Genomic DNA, 25301 nt, shown 5'->3' on the forward strand with positions numbered 1-25301 from the left:
ATGACACAATACTTGTATTCTAGAATAAAGTTAGGATTATGTCCGACAACAGACCACGCAGATTTAAAAAAATAGTTAGACCTAATTTTTATACCCACTTTTTTATTTATTTAATTTCTCTCGTTGATGAAATATTTAGAAATTCTCAAAAATAACGAACGTCCTTTGAGTCGTATAACTTGAATTTTGAGTGACGTCTGTACGTCTTTGTATTTTTAAAAATGATATAGCTTTGATCTCAAGAGAGTTAATGTTTTGTAATAATAAAACGAGTTAAGAGTTTTTACACCGACATACAATCTTATATTTGAAATTTGTAAGACAATTATACCTATTTTTAAAATATATTAAGTCCTAATAGGAATCATTAAAAACAAACACACACATAGATTAAATCTTTTTAATCAAGTTTTAGGCACTTCTCACAAATATAATATTTTTAGATCAAGGTTACTGTAAGCCATGTATTTTGTTTAGTCTAAAACTAAATATGTTCATCATTACTTATGACTCCACAAGACAGCCTTAGCCTAGTCTTGGAGACACTGTAAAATATTGTTATTATGTAAAAAAAAAATACTTTGTCAAATAAACTTCTTTCTTTCTTTCGTATTTTTTTTTTGTTGCTTTAAATGACGAGACGAGCTTGCCATTCGCCTGATTAGTAACACCATCCAACTCCTTGAATTACTAAGTATTGTTTGGTATTCCGCTGCGCTTGCCATCCTGAGACATGAGATGGTAAGTTTTATGATGTCCAGTAGTTACACTGGCTACATTTTTTTTCAAACTGAAACACAACACTGACTACATACTGCTGTTTGGCGAAGAAATAGACATTGCGGTGGTACCTAGGCAGACTCTCACATGAAGACCTACCACCAGTAAATCTTCAACGAATTACGAGTTACTTAACACCTGATAATTTCATCTCAACACGTTTATTGCAGCTCACCCATAATTATTATTTTGGGGTTATTATCGTCAATTTATTAACAACTCCATACTCTTTTCTAAATAAACACATTCTTTTTCCCGCAATATTTTTTCTTTCAATCAACCTGAATCCTTTGTTGAGTTCACGTACTAACAGCCGTCAGCTACCAAGTAAGTCGACCTGTCACTTCCACCAGAACATAAATTGACATCTGACGCAATTCCCCTATTTCTCTAATACTTATATACGTACATTGTCGATTTGCTTTGACGTTTTATCTGAATTGTCAAACGCTATTGTAATGGTAGTGTTTGAAGCTGATGTGGTCTTCGCTGCTATTATCAAGATGGGCTGGAATTGATTTTATATATTTTAAAGGATGTCTTTTTTTTAGGCATCAAATTAGTTCTTTCCCTGTTTGATTTACTGGTGGTAGGATATATTTAATATTCGCCTGGATAGCGACCACCGTACAAAGTGTTAAAACCCGCCATAGTAGCACATGTAAGTGTGTTGCGTTCCGGGATTGGCTTGTGTATATCCGGTTCATACAGGCCGGCATAATTGTGTCGACTGCCGACGGGTAATCATTTCTCGTCACTCAACATTCTATTGGACTCCACTCCACTTACCACCAAGTGCAGTGAGATCATTATACCGTGCACAAATAAAAAAATAATTGAAATTAAAAATGAATAAAATTCTTGCAAATTATTAAATGATTTAGTTCTAGTGATTACCTTCACCCCCCCCCCCCTGAACATGAAGGCTGCAAAGTCTTCGAAACGTCGGGAGAAAATAAAATACTAACACCGCGATAGAATCCGAAAATTAGTTTAATTTCAATCATTACCTTCAATTGACGAGGACGGCACGTATCACAGAGTTATTTTCTATACCTTTAATAAAAGGTAAGAAGAAATTGTATAAGAAGCGATATTAACTCTTTTACAAGATGGTAAAAGTTTACGGTATATTTAAGTCTATAATCTATATCTATCTATTACTTATAATAAATCTGTAGAGAGGTCAATTCTGTACATGAAATATATTTCCAAAATAACTATCAGGGGGTGATTAGGGATCGATACTGATGCCAAAAATGCAATTGGTAAAATTTTTGTCCGTCTGTCTGTCTGTCTGTCTGTATAACCGTTATAGAAACAAAAACTACTCGACGGATTTTAACGAAACTTGGTACAATTATTTGTCATACTCCTGTGCTGGTTATAGTATACTTTTCATCACGCTACAATTAATAGGAGCAGAGCAGTGAAGGGAAATGTTGGGAAAACGGGAGAAGTTACCCCATTTTTTAAGCCTCCGTCGCGTGTGCAACTTTAATGGTTAAAGCTACACAGAAATCATGTATGACGGAAATGTTCTCCTTAAAATAATGTAAAAAATATCCCACGACAGCATATGTCTATCTTTTATGGTTGACTCACAATAACACGTGTAACTCCCGATAGCTAAGCAGTTCGAAGCTTTCTCATTATATTTGTCTACTCTTACGTTTATAACACTCTCAGTCATGCCTAATTAAAAAAGTTAACATTATTATTATTATATTCCATAAAAAATAATCATAGAAATCGATATAGAAACACCAAAGTTATACATGAGATACGCTAATAATAAGCCATCATACGTGAATACTGAATCATGCTATAAAGATTATTTCTGTATATATATAAGGTCGCAAACGCACAGGCAGGCGGCTTGCTTGGCACCTAGAGACTAGCGAATCACCTAGCGAGTAGTTTCGTAAAACGAACATTCTCGAACGTTTTATAATTATTATATATTTATATATTAATTAAGATAAGAATTGAGATAAATGTTTTTGCGTAACAGTGGTGAGAAGTCCATACAACCCGATTCCTGCCGGCTTCCCTTTTGTAACTTATGTAAAATCTAATTATTATTGGAACGATTTGCAAACCTCATTAATGCATATTAGAAGTACTTTTATGTTGTGTCGGGTTCTCTTTTGGAAAATGTTACCTTTCACCACTACTGTGTAACATTTAATAATCTAAATAGGAGTTTACATCCTTGCGTGGTGACCTCACGAACCCTAGAGGGCACTCCAGCCACTGTACTTGAAAAGATTGCATTACAAAGACTACAAACATTGAAGAATTTATATAAATATAATGTAAAACATTTCCAGACAAAGGATTGAAGAGTTTTTGTTACAGGTTTTTACTTCAAAGCTTTACAATGTCAGACGTACTTCTTTCAACAAAGGGTATACAATTCCAAATCGAAACTTTGTAAAACTCTTTTTACTAGGGTTTCAGTAACCCTTTTTATTAAAGTTTATATACAATTATAGATTTAAATATACCGTAAACATTTCGGATTCCTTTTCATGTAAAATAATTTGCAGATCACATTAGCTTATATTAATACCTTTATGTTGTGTCGGGCTATCTTTTGGAAAACTTTACTTCGCCTCTGGTATACGATAAGAAAACGTTCTCAGAAAATTGTAATAAAAATTATCGTAATACATTTCCAGAAACATTTAATTAGCGTACCTTGTAATTAGAACAGACCGCCTAATTGTAAACGTTGCGTTAATTATTCACAAGTTAATTAACGGTTGTTGTTACTTGGCTGTTAATACGAAATTGTGTTCAATATTTGTCGCTCTGATTGGAGCTTTGTTTATTACAGCATATATTAAGGGTTTATGTTATGCAGATGATTTCGTAATGGCTCGTAGTCTATTCATAATTGAATTATTAATTATATATTATGTTTTATATACATTCAGATTACGATTAGTCATTAATATTCCTCAACATGTTACCGTCTATTTTCCCTACAAATAAAAATAAAATTAATTGTCTTAATTCTCCTCTGAATCGTCTATATATTATTCATACCGACTTATTTTTACAAACGTACCAGTGACGAAGCGTTCATACAAACCGATTCCTACCGGCTTCCCTTTTAGGTTTGTTTACATCTTAGTTTTTGTTTTGTGTTAATTTGGCCACGACATGTTAACTAAGGCAATTTTTATTGCCTCAAGATATCTTTTGAAAAATTTCAAACTTCTCCATTAGTACATATATATAGGTATTATGTAATAACATAACATTAACTTTATAAAAGAAAATGATAGACCAGCGATTTTATGTACTTTAATTTAAAAGTGTGTGGACTCACCTTTTAATCAAAGACCTTCGTGACGTGGTTTACTCCCGCTGTCCTCTGTTTAGATTTTATCTGTACTTTAACTAGTTTGTCGAAGGCTATATTTTTAATTCAATTTTCCAATGTTTCCACTAAAACCATTTAAGTTTTCCTATAAATGCTTTTAACTCAAGATGGTTTCTATTAGTTAAGCAAACTGAACCCCTTTTAGATATAAATTGAATCTACGGGTCTACGATCCTCGTAGCGGTCGTAGCGCTTCGTAGCGAAGACGTAGTATCGCGTAGGCGGTCGTATTCGTGATTTAGAACTTTGTTTTTCTAAGGGAGTATTTTAATGTGTGGGTTTTATGTGGGAGAGAGTGTAATTTTCTTTTATAGTTTCTTTTTAAATACTAGAATACTTACTATTCCAGAGGAGACAGAAATATTAAGCCATATAAACAATTAACCTCTGTGAGACAGCCGTAACTGCAACGAATGCCTTTTTCAAATACAGCTTTCTGTGAAGGATGACTAATTATCGTGTTACCTTATTTGGCACGTATAATTAAGTACTTAATTAATTAAGTATAGGTTGAAACGTATATTATGGATGGTTTTATTATGTGGCAGAAGGAATATAGCTATACACTTTCAGTGGAGAAAGGTGAAATTTTCCGAAAGGCAACCCGACACAACATAATATAGCTACTAATATGCATAAATACGATCGGCAAATTGTTCTAATGATAATTAGATATAAATTAGGAAAGGGAAGCCGGCAGGAATCGAGTTATATTGACCATTCGTCCACTTTTTATATGAAAAAGTCACCTACACGCTTTGTAATATAACGCCGTAGGTTTGATTCTATTTATGGATAGTAGTTTACAGACGAGCTACTTACTCGTCTAGTCACGCAAAAATAAAAAAGATCTGTAAACTTTCTCGTCTGGATTTTCTTTAGCTCTACACTACGGTTTTACGTGTCATAACAAAAACAGCTAAACTAAGCTTTAACCTCGTATAAGTTTTACATTGTAGTGTGGACGTAAGCTTCAAGCTTTTCGCTTAGAATAACAATGAAGGTACGGTTCGAGAGAGCGCTCCGAGCGTTTGACTGACGCTGTTAGTACTTTGTTTTGCGGCGTTCGTAACTTATGTATACCATAATAAAAGGTATTGTTACTATCTCTACATATTATAAAACAAAGTCCTCTTTACTGTCTGTATGTTAATGGTTTTCTCAAAATTTACTGAAAGGATTTTTATGAAATTTGGTATGGAGATAGTCTAAGACTCTGGGAAGGTTATATATAGGCTAAAACTATTAATATTATTATCATCTAGCTATAAATTTAAATGCTTAAAAACATATAGCCGTTACAAAGGTTCTGGCAAAACAATATAATACAGTAACTCGTAATTACAGTAACTCGTAAAGAGTTATCTAAAATCCTTATTTAATATTAGAATAACTACGACACTATAAATTATAGAGCCAAAACAACAAATTCAAAATTTTTAATCACCTTCAAACTTTTGTGTCTTTATCAATAATCGTTTTTTCACTAAAATAAACTTCAAAGGGTTTACTTTATTTAAGATAAATAAAAAAAATATTTCGCTTAAAGTTAACAGTTAGAAGAATTTTTAATTTAAATTTGCTCAACTACTTTATGGCTGATTGTACCTATATACCTCTACAATAAAAGATGTGATGATGATTACAATAATTAACAATTCGATAACATCGTCATCAGAACAAAACAACAGCCGAATGTAACCGTAATGTATGTATTTAATTAGTTCGCGTCGATCAATACGAGCGGGGTCGTCATGAAAGCAATTTCGATGCAAATATGAACCGTCTCGCGAAATTTGTCCGTACGTGTGGTTTTTATATACAAGTGTACTTCCAATGATTAATAATCATACATCACGCGTTTTTCTTTAAAGGGCAGGCAGATGTATTATTACACCTACTTTATATAACTTGTTAGATCCATGTAACATTGGGCAAGCCTATTGCCATTTACCAGGAACAATTGTGATCAGAAACTGAATAGAAACACAATCATTTTGTACGACTCGCGATTCGAAGCCGAAACCTGAGTATGCGAGTCACTACCATAAGAATACGCCATCGCAGTAAACTAATTATAATCGGCATTAAAATAAATTTATCAATGCAATCAATATTATTTACTTTAATTTAAAAAAGTAATAAACATCATTGAATTATTTAGACCCTAAACAATTTAAACACTTAATTCATACTTTATTCATAAAACAGTTTTAATTTCACTGACAAATAACAAAAGGTCCTTTTAAAGTATTCAATTAGGGTCCTTAATGTCTCGTCTAAATGATTCATGCCTAAACATGTCCCTAGCTCCGAAATAATGTTCTGGATGGCGTGACGTCATCTGTCCCTCGGGAGAGTCCCTTTTTACCCAAGTTTTTACTTATTTTGTTTTGTTCACGTGTTTTCTTTGTTTTAGAAGTTTATTAATGTTATTATGTGAGGGGCGGTTGGAGATTTTATTTGTTTTATGGTTTCCTTTTAAAGTGACTGTGTGCTGTTTAGTCAAAAGTATTATAATAATAATAATATCAGCCCTGTATTATATACTTGCCCACTACTGAGCACGGGCCTCCTCTACTACTGAGAGGGATTAGGCCTTAGTCCACCACGCTGGCCTAGTGCGGATTGGTAGACTTCACACACCTTCGAAACTCGTATAGAGAACTTCTCAGATGTGCAGGTTTCCTCACGATGTTTTCCTTCACCGTTAAAGCGAACGATAAATTCACAAAGAATACACACATGATATTAGAAAAGTCAGAGGTGTTTGCCCTTGGGATTTGAACCTGCGGACATTCGTCTTGGCAGTCCGTCCCACACCCAACTAGGCTATGGCCGCTACTACGCAAAAGTATTAACAGCTATGAAAAGTACTGGACAATTCTTTTTTACTAATATTTTGAAGACTTAGCTTTTTGGATTTAAGGCGTGTTCTGGAATATAATCTACAATAAAATAAATAGAAACAATGTAAATTTATCCGCATTTATTGTGCTAAACAAGTGATTTAATTTTACTATATTGTTGGAGGTATTCTTCCTCATAAAATGAAATATAGAAATCACTGCCAAGGGAATAAAACCGACTATTTAGACCCAAAATTCACTCCATTAGAAACATTCCGAAATCTGCTATCAACTAATCGTCTAATTAAAGTAAATTATATTGTCATTTGGGTATTAATATTAGAGTAAATGCAGAATTGTTTTAGCGATACGCCGGTAGCAATCTAAGAAAGCTATCTTAGTTTAGCTTAGTTCATATATCTAAGAAATTAAATATAATATATAAAGCTAAGATTACGTAGTTTGCGTTCTGCATGTACAAGTATAGAATTATAATTACTGATGTCTCATCCTCTCCCAATGATCGTCCTGAGCCAAGGTTCAAAACCCGTTAGTAAGTTGTCCTCAGCATGGTCGCTTCATTGTCAAGGGTTGCGACGCCTACAGCGCTCATCCCAAAGGCCGGTGTGTTTGTATAAGTCAGTCCTTGCCAGCCTAACAAATATAGTCAGATTACAAAAAAGTCATGTATGGAAAAATATCTCAGCTATGAAAGCTAAACCAAACACATCAGAATCTTCAAACTTTTGTATTTATGAGAAGACTAAGATATTGGGGCGGTGATAGCCTAAGAGATGGAATGCTCTGCCAATTCGAAGGTCACAGGTTTGAGATACTAAGTACACACCTCTGACATTTTGAAATAACTTATGAATTAATTGTCAAATATCACTTTAATGGTGTAGTAAAACATTGTAAGAAAACCTATATACCTGAGAATTTCACAGGTATATAAAGTCCGCCACCCTGCACAGCCAGCGTGGAGGACTAAGGCTTAAACCCCCTCGGTAGAGGAACCCCGCGCTGAGCAGTGGACAGTATAAAATATAGGGCTATTATTATTATTATATGATACACAATTTTTATTAAGAACGTAAATTTCATAACATTTATTACTAAAATAGGTATCAAGAATTCTCAGAAACATCAATTTCATTATTTACCAAGAACTAACATAGAAAACAAACGCTTTGTCAGTGTTTGTTCGCTATAACCAGCGGCGCAGATGGCGACCGGGCAGATTTTATTACAACTGTCGTAGGAACACCTGATGCTTGTTTATTACATGTTTATACACGTCTTGTTAGGCCACTTGTGTACAATACGGCGTAAACTGCATTTGTTTTAGTATTCTATAGTTTTTATAGAAATATTTTCAGATCTTCGTATAGTGTAAGTAAAATATTGACGGTCCGTTCTACACAAAATGAGCTCAGTGTTTTGACCTGCTGTCAAACTTCACTGTGAGCTCATTCTGCATAGATCGGCCGTCACTAGCTAATACAATTTAAAATTGTGTATAATTGTAAAATGTTGGTAGATTTTGAAACTTTGAATTTTCGGACGACCTAGGTACCTGTCTTCCCCGTGACCGTAAAGGCTGCAAAGTCTTCGCAACGTCTGAAGAAAATAATAATATAAAATACGTAAAATAGTTTTATTTCAAATTAAATAAAAGTCATAGATTATTAATTTTGATACTTTGAATTTGAGAAGTGACGATCTAAGCACAGTCATTGAACCAACAAGAAATTCTCAATATATATGATAATATAAGCGCTGCAAACAAAAACAATATCCATCTAAGTTTTTCTATTATAATGCAAAACGTACCTAAGACTTGTATTAAATCGATTTCCTCTCCTGACATGCCCACAACATTTTGTACTACGCGCCTTCAAATAACTTAAAGAACTTAGTCCACCGATTTTTAACAGTTTAAAAAAGAGGAGGGTACTTAATACATTATTTACAAGAAGAAACAATGGTAATACCTTTGTCTTCAGACAACGACGTGAAATAAAATAAAATGCTTTGTAAATGTAAGCGAACATAGTTGTGCTTATGATAAGTTACGGTACGCGAGAATAATTAATTATTACTAAAATAAAGTCGCTTATATAACTAAACACGTTTTATATTTCAAAAAATAAATGAAAGACTATAAAGTAAACAAAGAAGCCAGCTCAGGCTGGTGGGAAAGAAGATAAGAAATAACAGACGGTAAGAGTTTCAGAGATCCAAATATTGTGTAATAGATTTCTCTATTGTAAATTTAAATCTCTATTCAGTTGGCTTTAAAGTTATAATTGTAATCAATTATAAATTAATTGTTTAATTTATTCGCGATGTAAAGTTTAATTCTGTAATTGTTATTCTTTAAAATTCTTGAAGTTTTGTTTCTAAGCATATTATAATTATATAATATACTAATATTATAATATAGGTAACAGTGCTGAAGGGTCCAATTCCTGCCGGCTTCCCTGTATGTAGAATCTAATCTGATGATAAATCAGAACGATTTGCAAACCGTATTTATGCATGTTGGTTGCGTCGGATTTTCTTTAAGGTAATTTCACCTTTCGCCACTAATAAATAAAGCATTTTGCTGTAGTTCCGATTCTAAAAACTCAGTAATAGGATGCTACATAAACTCTAAGGTCTACGACTAAGAGTTCATAGAACTAACATTTACCCTAGTATGTGAGAAAACAAATAAATAAGTAACGTACTATTCATTATATTCTACCGGTTTTTTGTAAGGTTTGCGGTCGTATACATTGGCCGTGAGAAATGACAAAGGAGCGACTTCTAAGATATTATTATAAATGGCCGCTCACTAAATCTGCGTTTTGGCAGAAGATAAATAGCAGTTTAGATTAGCCGCGCCTACCGTCATTTGTAAAGTCGGTAATGTCCTTTTTGCATTCCAAATGGTCGTCGAAAATGGACACGTTATATGTATATTTTCATGATTTTATGCTAGGACGGCAACGTAACCCTGCTATAAAAATGATTACCCCTCGGCAGTCGACACAATTATGCCGGCCTGTTGGGACGGATATACACAGGCTAATCCCGGAATGCGACACCTACGTGGACAACTACGCGGTGTGGAAGGTTTTAACGCCTTGTGTACGGTGGTCGCTATCAGGGCGGATATAAAATATATCCTACCATCAGCAAAATTATGAGCTTTATAAATCATTCTCAGGCACAATTTTTCAACTTGGTTTAGACATCGCGCAGACGCTGTTGACTTGTTGATGAGAAATACTACACTATAAGTCTTACAGTTACTTCAAAAACTTTAGCAACATCCTTCAGATACTTAGTAATGAAATGTTTCTCAACAAATTAACGTCTACGCGGCGCCTTCCAACATAAATACGCTGCCTCTGCACGAATGAGGCGAAATACTTTACTCATTTTTTCTCACATGATATCGCTGTATCACGAACCGAATATTTCTTCCAAATTACTTATCCATTTTGGACGTCTCAGGCTGGATATTGGTAGGGAAAAAATGAGCTCTCTACTGTATGAATCAATTTGCTGAGAGAGAAATGTATAAGATTTTGTTAGGTTCCCAAAGATAGGTCTGAAAATAAAGACATTATCAGAAAAACCTTTAGGGAAACAGCTATAGTGTATAAGTAATATTTCTTTCTTTTTTATCCCTCAATAGGAAGTTGGAAAAAATATTATGTTATTTTTGTAGTTTCTGTATTTCCGTGCGTTATTATTTTCTCATTATCGAGTCAACTATCGGCTTAATTGCTTTGTGAAAGCGTATTTATTTATGGAACATCAGTATTTGTTTCGAACGTCGATAGGACATTTAATTTATTTTTATATAGGCAACTTGTTTGGCCATAATTTATGTCTATTTAAAGGTCTATTTTCGGGATCAGTAAAATATCTTAGAATTGTCAGAATATTAACCGCACCACACTATCTAAATTCGCAATTTAAAATTTTAAAACCAAACCACATTTCAAAATACTCGTCCAAATATAACAATTTACATATTAATGAAAACATTGCACATTACTTAAAAATAAAAATGGTAAATATTAAAAACAAAGAGAAGCGGGCACGTTCAAAAACTCAATTAATTCGCACGGTCTGGGCTGATGTGTACATTTAAATGCATTACACACGTAGTAAGTTTCTGAACGGTTTTCCTTTTAGAAAGAATAGCTTAGTAACTTTAAATGGTATTGCTTTGGAGTTTTTAAATCTGGGTTGTATTCTGTTACGAAATAATATACATTAATATCCGTACGTTTGTAATAAAGAAACTGAAGCACATTATAATGAAGTTTTACAGCAGTTACTACTTGGACTTATCTCTATAGGTATAAAATCAGTAATGAACTCTACTCTTTTAATCTGCCCTCTTCTTCAGAGTGTGGACAATGACTTCAATTACATAACAGATCATCTGTCAGACCTCTAGAAAATCTGAAAGTTGAGACTTTTAGATTTTACCTACAGTTCAGGCTGCCTGTCCACTGGACCGGAGCGAGGTGGCGGAGCGGTGACCGATATAAACATCCACCAATAGAATTGCATAAAATATCCTCTTCAATAGACAGGGAGTTGCAAACTTGTAACTTGTTCAGAAATTATAAAGGAACGGGCGTAAGCTGGGCAGTGTGCCGCCGTTGTCAGACGAGTACATACGAAGCACCGGCAGCTCAAATGACTCATCGCGTGCCCGCAGTCTAGATCCGCGTATGGTAAACCGTAATCCGCAACTCCGCTTCGAATAACTTTCTTGCTCCGCTCCGCTCCTAGCTCCGCGTCTACGGACAGACATAGTCCGTCACTACGCACCGCATTACACCCTCTCTCCACTCCACTACGTCGTTCCGTTCCAGTGGACAGGCAGCCTTAATCTCTCGTAATTGAAACCAATAATAAAGGTTGTTATTCGTAAACATTATAACTAGTGTTAGTCTTTTCAGAATATTATGTTCGCGTATATAAAATAGGTGATAAATAGGTTGGCTTGTAGGTATACTTAGTCCAAACTGCAGTTTGGCAATTGTGTCATACATCTAGCATTATCGATCGCAATAGTGACTTAAAGATTTTTGTAAAGATTTTTCACACTAGCAATGTCGCGAGCAACATTTAGTAATAACTAAACAAGTTCATAATATGATTCTATCTCTAGTATAGGGCTAAAACTACAGACTGTATTCATTTAGCTCAAGCTACAACTGGCCTATTAAATTAATTTACACGTAGCTAATCTGCAACGCAAACATTCTGCGAAGTTAACTTTCATAACTACTTAACTGTAGCGAAATTAATTCTACCTTAATTCCACTTACGTTAATTAAATTACACGAGGTGACACAAATGTGCTAACTTGTTAAAATAATAGTTGAATGTAGGAACGGGTCTGTATTCTCTTTGTTTTAATTTCTAGAAAGGTGCGAGATATATCTGGTATCTTACTGGATAAGGGCAAGGGCGTAGGGTAATGGGACACATAACACCACACCCAATTAACTAGTTAAATTACTATTAACAACTAGATGGAAGATCCTCTCCACCTACCACCGCCCTTTTTAACGTGTTAAATTATTAGTATCAACTACATGAAATTTTCATTTTATTCTCCCTAGATGAAAATTTAAGATTTTGTCTTCACATGTCCCCTAAATTTAAAGCTAGCTACGCGCTGGTATAGTGGGCTATATATAATAATACTAGCCCTGTATTATATATTCATTGTGAAACACACTGGTTTAATGTCAAAAATGGTGGTAAAAATCACACAATTGCAGCTCGTTCAAACAGGTTCATTTTGTAGTCAGTAACGATACCTATGGGCTTGACAAAGTGACCCCACTGTACCCGATGGTAAGTGGAGTGGGGTCCAATAGAATGTCGACTGACGAGAGATGATTACCCCACGACAGTCGACACAATTATGCCGGCCTGTTAGAACGGGATACACAGGCTGAACCAGGATCGCGACACACTTACATGCGCCAATATGGCGGGTTTTAACACCTTGTGTACGGTGGTCGTTATCCGGGCGGATATAAAATGTATCCTACCACCAGCGTCATTACTAAGACATAAAACGAATCTTATTTAGTCTTTAAAAATAATAAAAAAATAGATTTTTCTGCTAAGAACATAAAATTACCATGAAATGTAAGTTATTGTAAGGTAAAACCTTTTCACAACTCGACATTTATTAGAAAGGAACCTCTTCGCAGCGGGAGACGTCAGCTGCAGCCGATCCAATCGTCTGCAGGTTAAATGCCATTCTGAATGCACGGAGCTTAAAGATTTCTAGTTGAAAAGATTTCTCGGGAATTACTTTTTAGTTTTTATGCTGCGGTTGGGGCTTGTTCAAATGTTTTGTTATGTTTAATTTGTTTGACAGTTTAATATTCTAATTAGGATCAAATTGATAATAATCTAAGAATGTATTAAACCCTTAATTAATTTGTAAAAGCGAAATTATTGTTTCTCCAAACGTGTGCTAAAATTGTGTTGTGGTATAAAAAACCGCTATAAAATCCGAAAATAGTTTTACTTTAATGTCTAAAATTCGCGTAAATATAAGAAACTTTCGCTTTGTGGCTGGCATAGTCTCTTAAGAGACTCTCAGCCTCTTAACAAATAAAGAAAAAAAAAGAAAGAGTTCACTATGCAATTCTGTTGTGTCTTCCAAGTTACCAAAACCAACCTGCTTTGACAGCCCTACATAACCATATTCGGTTTGGTATAAATAATTTTAGAACAAGCCAGACTTTTGGGCTTCCATGAAAAAACTGCCACTGCATAGCTCTAACTAAGACTGCATTTACTGATTATAATAAAATATTATTATTGTCGAGGAATCCAACTAGCTACTTTATAATGTACTCTTTCGGAAGAAAAACTAACGTATGTACTTAATTAAGTAGATGTTACCAGTTCTATGAACGTTTGCCAGCCCTCGGCGTTCTGACAAATAACATAGTTTTTCTAAGAAACAGCGCAAATATTAGTACTCGCTCGCCTACGAGTATAAGTAATTATTTGGCTTTCTCGGGAAGTAGTCAAAATTCTTAAAACAAAATAGTCTGTTCCGGATATTTGTCTTGAAAAATAAAGGTATTCCGTCCTATGATGTGATAGGAGGCGAGCTTATCGTCATAGCGGACACAAATTCCAGACTCCGAGCCGACACTAAGTATAAGAACTAATAGCAATTTGCCCCACTCGGGGATCGAACCCTAGACCTCAATACTGCAATTGTACTGTAATACAATTTGCAGCCGAGGCAGTTAATATTATGTACTGAAATATTTCACAATTTAAAGTTAGCTCATAAAATTCGGCCATGTTCAAGTAGACTTTCGCACAGTTTTTATTATTTGGAAATCCGCCATACCATACTATGCTGTGTTTTAACGTTAAAAATATCACAATAAAATGACGGCTAGACCGACAGACAACACTTTGGTACATTAATAATAACGTTCAGTTATTTTTCTATGTTCATGTAATATTGGAGATATATTCCACAGAGAATATGAATAACTACATATTCTGTGGAATAATATATGGCCTTACGTGGTAATAACACGCATAAAGGGTCCAGATACGTATTCAGGTGTTAATTCGGGTACCTATTAATATTACATGAGATTTGTAATATTAAAATGATAGACGACTTTCCCATTTGCTAAACTTGTGTTACAAAAAATGCTTAGATAAATTAGTGGAAACTAAAATCTTCAAATGCGTAATAATTATTTATAGTTATAAAAAACTTATGACAGCTTGTGGATACGTTTTTGCCCTGTCAACTACTGAAGATTTTAACAGTCAAATAATCCGAAATATATTTCTTTCTACCCAAACGAAAATGATAAAGAATATTTATTTATTTAAGGTATAGAAGTATTATAATAATATCAGTCCTGTATTATATACTTGCCCACTGCTGAGCATGGGCCTCCTCTACTACTGAGAGGGATTAGGCCTTAATCCACCACGCTGGCCTAGTGCGGATTGGTAGACTTCACACACCTTCGAAATTCCTATAGAGAACTTCTCGGATGTGCAGGTTTCCTCACGATGTTTTCCTTCACCGTTAAAGCGAACGATAAATTCACAAAGAATACACACATGATTTTAGAAAAGTCAGAGGTGTGTCCTTGGGATTTCAACCTGCGGTCATTCCTCTTGGCAGTCCGTTCCACACCCAACTAGGCTATCGCCGCTTATAGAAGTCTTACAGCTATACAAACCTAAAAAACACTAAACTAGTTGACTAATAGCCATTAACAAGCCTTCACTTATAGTAATCATTATAGCTAAAAATGAGCAGACAAGTACTGAAGCTGATAAGACAATCACAATTTCGTTTGAATATGAACCGATACAACTTCAATCCAAGAAAAAGTCTCTAGTGAACTAGGAAGTAATAACAATAGTTTTTGCTTTTACGACAGAGCTCAGCGGGACTAAATTAATCCATATGGCAGCCAATTTTAACGCACCGGCGACTTGACCCCCGCATTCTCCCTGAATGCGGCTCAAAGTCCCTAAAAACGTTTTACGACCGCGTCCGCTCATTTGACTACACGAACATTTTATTACAAAAGAATAATGTTTTTGTGCAGTACGTTTTCTGACTCATTAAAGCTGTTTGATTAATATACCGGTTTTTGGAACGTACACCGACGGCAATAATTTGTAATGAACAAAAATGTTACGGTCCGTTTTATCGTGTAAAATTCTGAGAGTTTAATGGTTGGAGGTATGTTTTATTTTTGAATATGTGCTGCCTTTTGCTAAGTCTTTTAGCAGTGGATCATGCGAAAGATCTCATCGTCATCATCAGCCGCAAATTATCCACTGCTGAACATGAGCCTCCCGCAAAGATCTGAAGAACGAAAGATGATGGGGAACTAACTACTACTACAGGCTATGTTCTCTAAGTAAGAGCAATGGTGAATTCGATTCGGCCACGGGTTAGAAAAATGAAAAGGAACGGAGACTGGGTATTTATTAAGTTGGTGTCACTATTAACTAATCAATTGTATATTAGTTTGTTTTCTATATGTGAACGCCACTGCACTTGATGGTAAGTAGGGTGGGGTCCAATAAAATGTCAACTGGGGAGAGATGATTGCCTCGGCAGTCGACACAATTATGCCGGCCTGTTGGAACCGAATATACACAGGCTGATCCCAGAACGCGACAAACTTAGGTGGGCCACTATGGCGGGTTTTAATCCCTTATGTACCATGGTCGCTATCCGGACGGATATAAAATATATCCTACTACCAGTATAGGCGGAATGTGGCTGTTACACCCCTTTTTATTTCGGAAAAGGGAAAAAGGCGTTATGCTACGTATCTGTATATATAATACAAAAGATCCCTTCGTCTCATACTATTAAATTTTAAATCTAACATAACTTAAAAAATTAAAACTAACTCTTTTTCTGGTTAAAGTTAGGTCTGGACTTAGACATAATGAAGGCTAGCCCTTACTCTGGTTAAAATTAGGTCTGGACTTAATGAAGGCTAGCATTCATTATAGAACTAATGGAAATCTTCGTCTAAGAGAAAAACTTTTTAAGACTCCATAAAGTGTATTACTTGACGTATTTTGAGGGACCTTACTCTGCGGGTGTTATGTCAGGGCTGGCATTTTTTCGTTTATGTTATATTTTATGTTGAAGGCAGGTTGTAAAACAAGGCTTGTAAAAAAGTGTTGTCACCTTGATGTATAAGAGCAATGGATCAACTATCAAGGTATTTTGTTGTTACTATGTTGCAATATATTGAGCAGTTCATATGTCCAAATCAAAAAAACCAAAGATCACGCTTTTAATTCCCGAATTCATGAACAGAGGTGACACTACTTCAAATCTTCAAAACGCTATGTAGTATTAAACATACGACACATATTATATCATATCATATATTTTTACTGGTGGTAGGATATATTTTATATCCGCCCCACCATACGCAAGGTGTTAAAACCCGCCATAGTGTACCACGTAAGCGTCGCATTCCGAGATCGGGTTGTGTATATCCAGTTCCAATAGGCCGGCATAATGATTTCTTATGTTTACGCGAATGTTAGACATTGAAATTAAACTAATTTTCGGATTCTATCGCGGTGTTAGTATTTTATTTTCTCCCGACGTTTCGAAGACTTTGCAGCCTTCATGAGTCCCCCCCGTGACTGAAGGCTGCAAAGTCTTCGAAACGTCGGGAGAAAAATAAAATACTAACACCGCGATAGAATCCGAAAATTAGTTTAATTTCAAAGGCCGGCATAATTGTGTCAACTGTCGAGGGGTAATCATCTCTCGTCAATCGTCATTCTATGACACCCCATTCCACTTACCATCAGATGCAATAGGATCACTTTTCCGTGTACATACAAAAAACAGATAAAATAAACTAAAACCATAACAAAAAAAATATTACCTCACCCACGCTCGTAAGCTTTTTATTCCACAAAAGTCAGCCCCAACCCTAACAAGCCCGGTTAATTGTGACAAGTGAATGCAGTCAAACCGTGAAGTTTTAATTAGTTGAGTTAGACGCAAATGCCGCGTTTCGCCGTCGGAGATTGTTCATTCCGCTGCCAATTGCGGGTAGCGCTTCCATCTTGATTTACGGGACTTGTAAATACAGGTTTGTGGGTTTTGAATGAATAAACCCTCAAAGATGGAAGCAGTGTTTAATGAAATATTACATGCGCCTGTAAACGCTTGTACGTAAATATATGTTAGTGCTGGAGATCTTTAGATTTAATGTTTAAATAAATATTTGAAAATGAATTTCACCCCTTGTCAAGAAATGTTTAGAACTATAAAACCGCTAAACTTGTGTTCTATGCAATATTATTGAAATTTGTTTTATTATTTTGTAATATATACATGAAATCTAAAGCATTTGAGATTAAGATCATTAAATACAATAAAACAACGTACCCCGCCGCTTCGTTCTGTCTGTCTGAACGCTATAAACTCAAAAACTATCGAATGGAATTCAATGATATTTGATATGGAGACAGTTTAAGACTCTGGAAAGGAAAGAGGCTACTTTTTATCTCACTAAAATATGTGTTAGTACTTTTATCTAGGAAAAATTATTTTACGCGGGCGAAAAACTAAAGCTAGTGTTAGTTAAAATAATCACACATTAAAAGCAGGATTACATGTATTATAAAACATTATACAGTCAAATGCAAGAAATATGATAAAGTAAGAAGTGACTTATTCAATAAATGCATATAAGTTTTAATTAATTCAAAAGCTTCACAAACACATGCTAGAATTTAGATTAACATCCCAGTTGTGTTCAAACTGTGGAAATTGTGTCTAATTTATGCCAGTCGTAGTTAGTGCGGTTGTGATATGAGTTTTGTGTTTCATTTTCCAAAATTGCAATTCTATTATTAAAACTCGCTTCAGCTTGCAGCTCTCTATTAGAAAGAAAGATTATTGTCAAAAACAATATTAGACATTTTAATTCGTCCAATAAATATGCGAATTGTTATGAAGCTGTTTTTATGTGATTGCAATTCTATTATTAAAACTTGTTTCAGCTAGCGACGCCACCGTTAGAAAAAAAGATTATTGTTGAAACAATATTAGACATGTTATTTCTTCTAATAAAATTGCGAATTGTTATGAAGGTGATTTTGTGTGAGTGTTGATATGGTTAGATGTTTATTCGAAGCAAGCAGGAACCGCTGAATCACTGCTCTAAACATGATTTTAAAAAAAATATTTTTTTCTGTATCATGCACTATAATTTATACCTTAAACTGATTTTGATAAGAGAACACAAGACTTTCTTGCCCGTTCTTCGCTGGTAAGAACTGCAAGAACTGGTGGCAGAGGTAATATTGACGGGGTAAAATAATGTATAACATTTATACGTTCAAATAAATTATTTCATTTCATTGCCCGGAAAAATACTAAGAAAAACTTTTATAAAGCCCGGACGCGTGAAACACATTTCCTCAATAAATCGTCAGTGCCGACATGGCGTGTGATAACGTTTATATTCGCTTTCACTGCAATTTGAACTGTATTGTCATGCTATGCTTTATGAGGCAGACAGTATAATCAATGCGCGCTTAATGTCTGCGAGCACATTTTATTACCCTCTGTTCATAAATTTAGAGCTGTTGTCGACTATTGGCGTTCATAAAGTTGCTATTTGTGTAGCATATTAATCGGCGCAGTTTCGTTTGATTTTGTTAGCGTGTTAATGGATACTAGCATTTAAAATGGCTGCACACCTAATTTAAATACTACCTTCTATTAAAAATTCATTCATAAATTGCATAAAAATCAGGCACGAGGATTCCGTATCGAATATTATATTTGTTTATATATCCCCTTTAATGGTTTAATCCTCCTATTCAAGTACCACTAACTTCCTCTAATTATAGATAAAATACTTACATAGTACGAGCAAGCAAGAATTTTAACACAATTTGCGAAAAAAATGACATAGATCTCTTCAACACAAGCATCTCTACGGTGCGATGGCTGCTAAAAGCCTTCCTTTCTTTACGAAGACACCTGACTCAGATCGACAGAGTGGCAACATACAAAATGATTAACTACTCTTACTCATAAATTTATATAAACGTCTACATTGTACGTATGATGTTAGGTACTCGTAAAAGCCCGTAAATAGCTATTTGTTTTGTTGATTTTGTAAATTACTATCTTTTGCTCGCGGCTTCGACCGCGTGAAGGAGTTTTTCGGGATAAAAGTCCTACTATATATTCTTCCGAATTAGAAATTAGCCTTCGAAGAGTCTTTAACTATCTCCTTACTAAATTTCATAAAAATCCGTTCTGTAGATTTCGATAAAATCGAACACATACTCGCAGACATAAAACGGGATTTTGTTTTATAATATATATATATATAGATTGAGATGTATGTCAGCCTTTGGTTTTCCAATAAAAAATATTAAAACTTTACGATAAAATTACAACTTTCAATATATTTTCCTTACATACTATAAAATAAAATTCACCGCCGCGTCTGTCTGAACGTGATAAACTCAAAAACTACGAAACGGATTTCGGTAAAATTTTGTGTGAAGATAAAGCCTTGAAAGAACATAGACTAGTTTTATCCCTAAAAATATATATCGGACTTTTATCACCGAAACTCTTTCTGGCAAAGCCGCGAGGGAAAGCTAGTCAATAAATAAAAATAAAATGCTTTATTTATTACGTAGGTGAACATATTTTCACTTATGATAAGTACATATGAATATATAATTATTACTTAGATAAAGTCTTTATTTAAACTAAAGACAATTTATATTGGAGATAAAATAAATTAAATTCTAAAAAGTTAACAAAGAAGCCAGCTCGGGCTGGCAGGAAATAAGAAATAATCTTAATAAAGATAAAGGGAGGAACGCGTCGCGATCCACACCGGTGAGGACAATAAAAAATCTAACCTAACTAACCTACATACAACACTAGCTACCTAAGCGATGACTACCCGAAGAAGAAGTGGTAAATAAACAACTGTTTAAAGCATAACGAAGTTCCGTCAGTACCCATGGGGTTGGAAACCCCTAATACCTGTCACATCCGAATGAAACCACGCGATTATAAACTCGTAATGTTCTTTTATACTTTAATGTTGCATACGAAGGAGCGCATGAATGTTCTCCGGCTTAATGGCACGTTTGGGAATACAAAGTTGGAAACCTTTTCGGGCCCATTTAGAGATACAATACTACAGAGAAGTATGATGGTGAAGGAAATGTAGCCGTATTTCGCCCTAAAGTTTTTATTATTATGTGTTGGGAAGTTTCTAGAAAATGGCCTGAGTAAAAATGATTTTATATTTAAATTATTTAACGGATTTTATTGCGGTTTTAATATTTTATTTCTCTCCCGACGTTTTGAAGACTTTGCAGCCTTCATGGTCACGGGGGGGGACTGAGGTGTTGTTCATCCGCAAAGTCAGAGTTACAATATCTACCTGCATTATACAAATATACAACTTTTTTAATTTTTAGCTGTTGGTGGTCCGATCTACGTAGAATGAGCTCACAGTGTCTTAAAGTCTGGCAGCCGGTCTTAATATTAATACCGCGAATCCGTAAAATAGTTTAATTTAAATGTCTAACATTATCGTAAACATAAGAAATCATTATCTTTTTATATAATTTTTTGGTTATATGCAACTTTCTAATTACTGATAATATTATCTTTAGAGGCAAACTTGGGACCTAATTAATTATTCATTACATACAACCCACCTCGACTTGGACAGTTCTCAAGGGAAATCTTGCTAATCCTACTTCTTACTAATACTTTAAATACAAAATTCGCAAGTTTGTAAAGTTGTTTCGAAGCCTGGGAGTTTGGATGTTTGTCTACGTACTTATATGAAAGAAACGTACATAAAGACATTTTTATTATGAGAGACTTTGAAGGCAACACGTAGTCGTAATGATTTCTAATGTTACCGCGTATTTTAGTTATATATCGAAGTAAAATTATTTTACTGATTTAATTGGGGTTTTTTATATTGCAATTTTCTCCCGACGTTTTAAAGACTTTGCCTTTTTATTGTAACTTTGACTTTTCGGATGACCAACAACTCAGTCTTCTGTTACCACGAACTACGAAGGCTACAGTCTTCGAAACGGCGGGAAAAATTTAAAAAACCGTAAAATAGTTTTATTTCAACACCTAGTCTTGTTTTGTTCTTATTTATACTAATACATAAAGCTGAAGAGTTTGTTCGTCAGAACGTGCTAATCTTAGGAACTAAACTAACTAAACACTCTTAGGGAACATTATTTCTGAGTACTTTTTAACCCTGGAAAATATTTATTCCAAAAAAATAATATTATAATATCAAAAATATAATAATATCACAGGAGTGGGACCGCAAGCAACGCTAGTGTTAGATACAGGTAGTACTTATAATATAAATGCAAAAGTTTGGTAAAAAATTTGCATGTTTGTAAGAAATAAACACAGAAAACACAGAAAACACTGGACGAATTTGGATGTTATTTGGCACTCGGAATAAACCTTGTCCTAAATTAATACATATGTACATTTTTATCCGTTTTTTAATTAATCTGATTTATATGACCTTGTTAACTCTGGCATACAGATTGCGCTATGTGTGATGTGTCACGTACAAAGAGATCTAAGATATTGATAAACTATACTGTTTAATGTCTTTGGTCACGAAGAAACGTTTGAAGCGGGAACGACTCCCCACGCAGGCGCATCCACGAATAAACCTTATGTTTAAAAGTACTAATAATACAATCTGCCAGTTCTCATATTTCTGTATAAAAATCAATTACGAAGTTACAAACTGCCATACTTCGATAACAAATTAATGACCAGTTTGAAAGTTTAATATCAGTTGTGCTTCGGAACGAAAACTTGTGTTTGCTTTAGTTCTATTAGTTTTGAACGAGCGTGTTCTTGTACATTGTGCCAAGTTAGGTTCTACTCATAGTTAGGTTATGATAATGTCTGTAGTTTAGATTTTAATTGCAAAGTTTAAGGCGATACCTCAAGGTCCATTTTCATACATTTTGTTTCACCTTTAATTTGGGTAACTAAACAAGTATTGGCAAGTAAAGAATTTAAATTCACGTCTAGTTAGTGTTATTTCTGCCTTTAAAATTTCGTCATATTAAATTTTAAAGGCCGAAATATCCATGATTATTAATTATTTTTACGTTTTTCTTTCAACTGCGAGAACTAATCACTAACTAGACGTGAATTTAAATTCTTTACTTGCCAATACTTGTTTAGTTACCCAGATTAAAGCCGAAACAAAATGTATGAAAATGGACCTTGAGGTATCGCCTTAATGTATTTCTATTGAACGGAGTTGGAAATATTGTTTTCTGTTTGAACGCGGTAATACTACTGCTACAATTGTTTCCTTTGTTTCATTTTTTTATTTGCCAGAGAAAGTATGACGAAAATGCTTCAACCAGGTTCTTTTGTTTTATTTTGTATATTTTAATTATCAGAGAAAATAAGACAAAAAACAAATTCTTTGAAAACAGCACCACCGTAGACAAGGTGTTAGAACCCGCCATCGTAGCCCATGTAAGTGTGTCGCGTTCTGGGATCAGCCTGTGTATATTGGGGTCCAACAGGCCGGCATAATTGTATCGACTACCGAGGGGTAACCATCTCTCGTCGGTCAACTTTCTATTTGACTCCACCCCAGTTACCATCAGGTTCAACGGGGTCACTTTGTCATGCACGAATTAAAAAAAATGAACAGTTAGAACTTCTTCAATCTCTCTGGTGTCTTCTAAGCAACTGATAGGTTAGCTAGGTTAGGGCTTTTAATGTTCTCACTGGTGAGAATCGCGACGCGTTCCTCTCTTTATCTTTATTAAGATTATTTCTTCTTACCTGCCAGCCCGAGCTGGCTTCTTTGTTTACTTTTAGACTTTAATTTATTTTATGTCCAATATAAATTATCTTTAGTTTATATAAGCGACTTTATCTAAGTAATAATTAAATGTTCTTATATACCTTGACTTATCATAAGTGCAACTATGTTCGCCTACCTGATTTTTCTTTTTTTTATGATATGGACTCGTATGTATTAACGGTGAACTTGTGTTGCAGCGATGTCTACGTGCCGTGTGGCGGCGTGCGTGGCCGCGCTGGCGGCCATGAGCTGCGCCCTGCCCCACAGCGTGTTCGCGCTGGACCTCAACCGTCTCTATGGGCACCACACCAAGCGCTCTGGTAGGTACAACTGTACAGCAAGTGTAAAACGAATGTGCAAGTCATGATCATGAGGTTTTGTAGCATTGTCCAACAAACACGCAATGAGTTAAATGGTTATAAATTATACCTATAATTATCCATGATTATCAAAAAAATATCAACAGTTCTGGGAGAATCATAACATTATATGGATGAAATAGAAAGGATATTTTAGGATAATATTTATTACTTAAAATTTTGATAAATTAACCGTAAAATCATATTAAAATTACACGCCTGAATTCATAGTCGATTGATTTTGAAAAAAAAAAGGTTACGTCTTTTAGTCTTACTAGATTTTACTTGAACTAAGCTTGAAAACAAGTTAAATTGTAAGTAATGCCTGCCTTCTATCTTATCTGGAAGCTGGCACAAACTCGTTGAAATCTGCGAGCGGCTCTCATTAACTAAAGTCCCTCGGGAACGTCCCCTTATTATCCGGGACAAAGACGGACGTAATTTCTTTCTGTCGCTCGCTCGAGTCCAAGTAATTAGCGTAGGCGATATAAAATAATTAGAAACTGGTCTCTTTTCTAAAAAGGTAATTTCTTGTATTACTTTTTTAATGTATAAAGTGTGATTTCACGAGGATTTTTGTGCAAAAAATATTCTACTCATTTTTGTCTTCGAACAAGCTGTATTTCTTCTGCATTTGTGTTAAAAATTACAAAAGTTTTTTCAACGGCGATATGCTGCATAGTAAAAAGATATCTTTTTGAAACTTGCTCAGAAGTTCTTTATGAAATTTGTCTTTTTTAAAAACTGTAGACAAAGAATACGTCTTTATTACAGTTCGCCTAGCTTGCGGTCAGAGTGCCCTAACTTTATTACCAATTTCGCACGACACCGGTTTAAGTTATGCAGCAGTATTTAATGTGTAAAAAATACTGCATTAAAATGTACCTATAGGTATATACAATTATTTAAAGCTGTATTTACTACCATGAATTATAAAGAATTGTGCCAATTATTCGTATCAAGTCAGTTAAGGTTTGGATTACTAGTGCTGAATGCGCTCACCCAAAAGTCTGGTGGCTTGCCGAAGCCAACTCTTGCCGGGCTAACAAACGTAGTCATGTTAGAAAACGTTAAAGTTTAACCCCCTTATTCATAAACGTTTTTTATCTAAGGACGGAGTAAAGCTGTGATAACAAGCCTGTTTCTCAGTGCCCAACGGCACTGAGAAATAGACATAGGGCCGTTGTGATTGGTTATTATTGTTGTATCTCAATATTAGCCAATCACAACGGCCCTACGTCTATGCACTGCGAAGACTGCCATGCCGTCAGCACTGAGAAACAGACTTGTTATCACAGCCTTACTCGGTCGTTAGATAAAAAACGTCTATGAATAAGGGGGTAAGTATTTATCTATAGTCATTAGACGATATTATGCGTCAATAAAAGAATTCCAGCTGCCGAATCTCATACATTTTGGCACACAACGTTCTATACCTTCACAATTTACT

General features: G+C 34.8%; 1 protein-coding gene across 1 annotated transcript in view; it reads left to right on the forward strand.

The window, feature by feature from the left end:
• LOC115440965 (IDLSRF-like peptide) overlaps positions 1-25301 on the forward strand; it is a 73013-nt gene that overhangs the window by 29207 nt on the left and 18505 nt on the right. The window contains exon 2 of the mRNA XM_030165507.2: positions 23690-23812. Within this exon, the coding sequence (XP_030021367.1) occupies positions 23692-23812 (121 nt within the window). The 5' untranslated portion in view covers positions 23690-23691. The remainder of the gene's footprint in view (positions 1-23689; positions 23813-25301) is intronic.

The sequence above is a fragment of the Manduca sexta genome, chromosome 6, assembly GCF_014839805.1.
Source record: "Manduca sexta isolate Smith_Timp_Sample1 chromosome 6, JHU_Msex_v1.0, whole genome shotgun sequence".
Lineage (NCBI taxonomy): Eukaryota > Metazoa > Arthropoda > Insecta > Lepidoptera > Sphingidae > Manduca > Manduca sexta.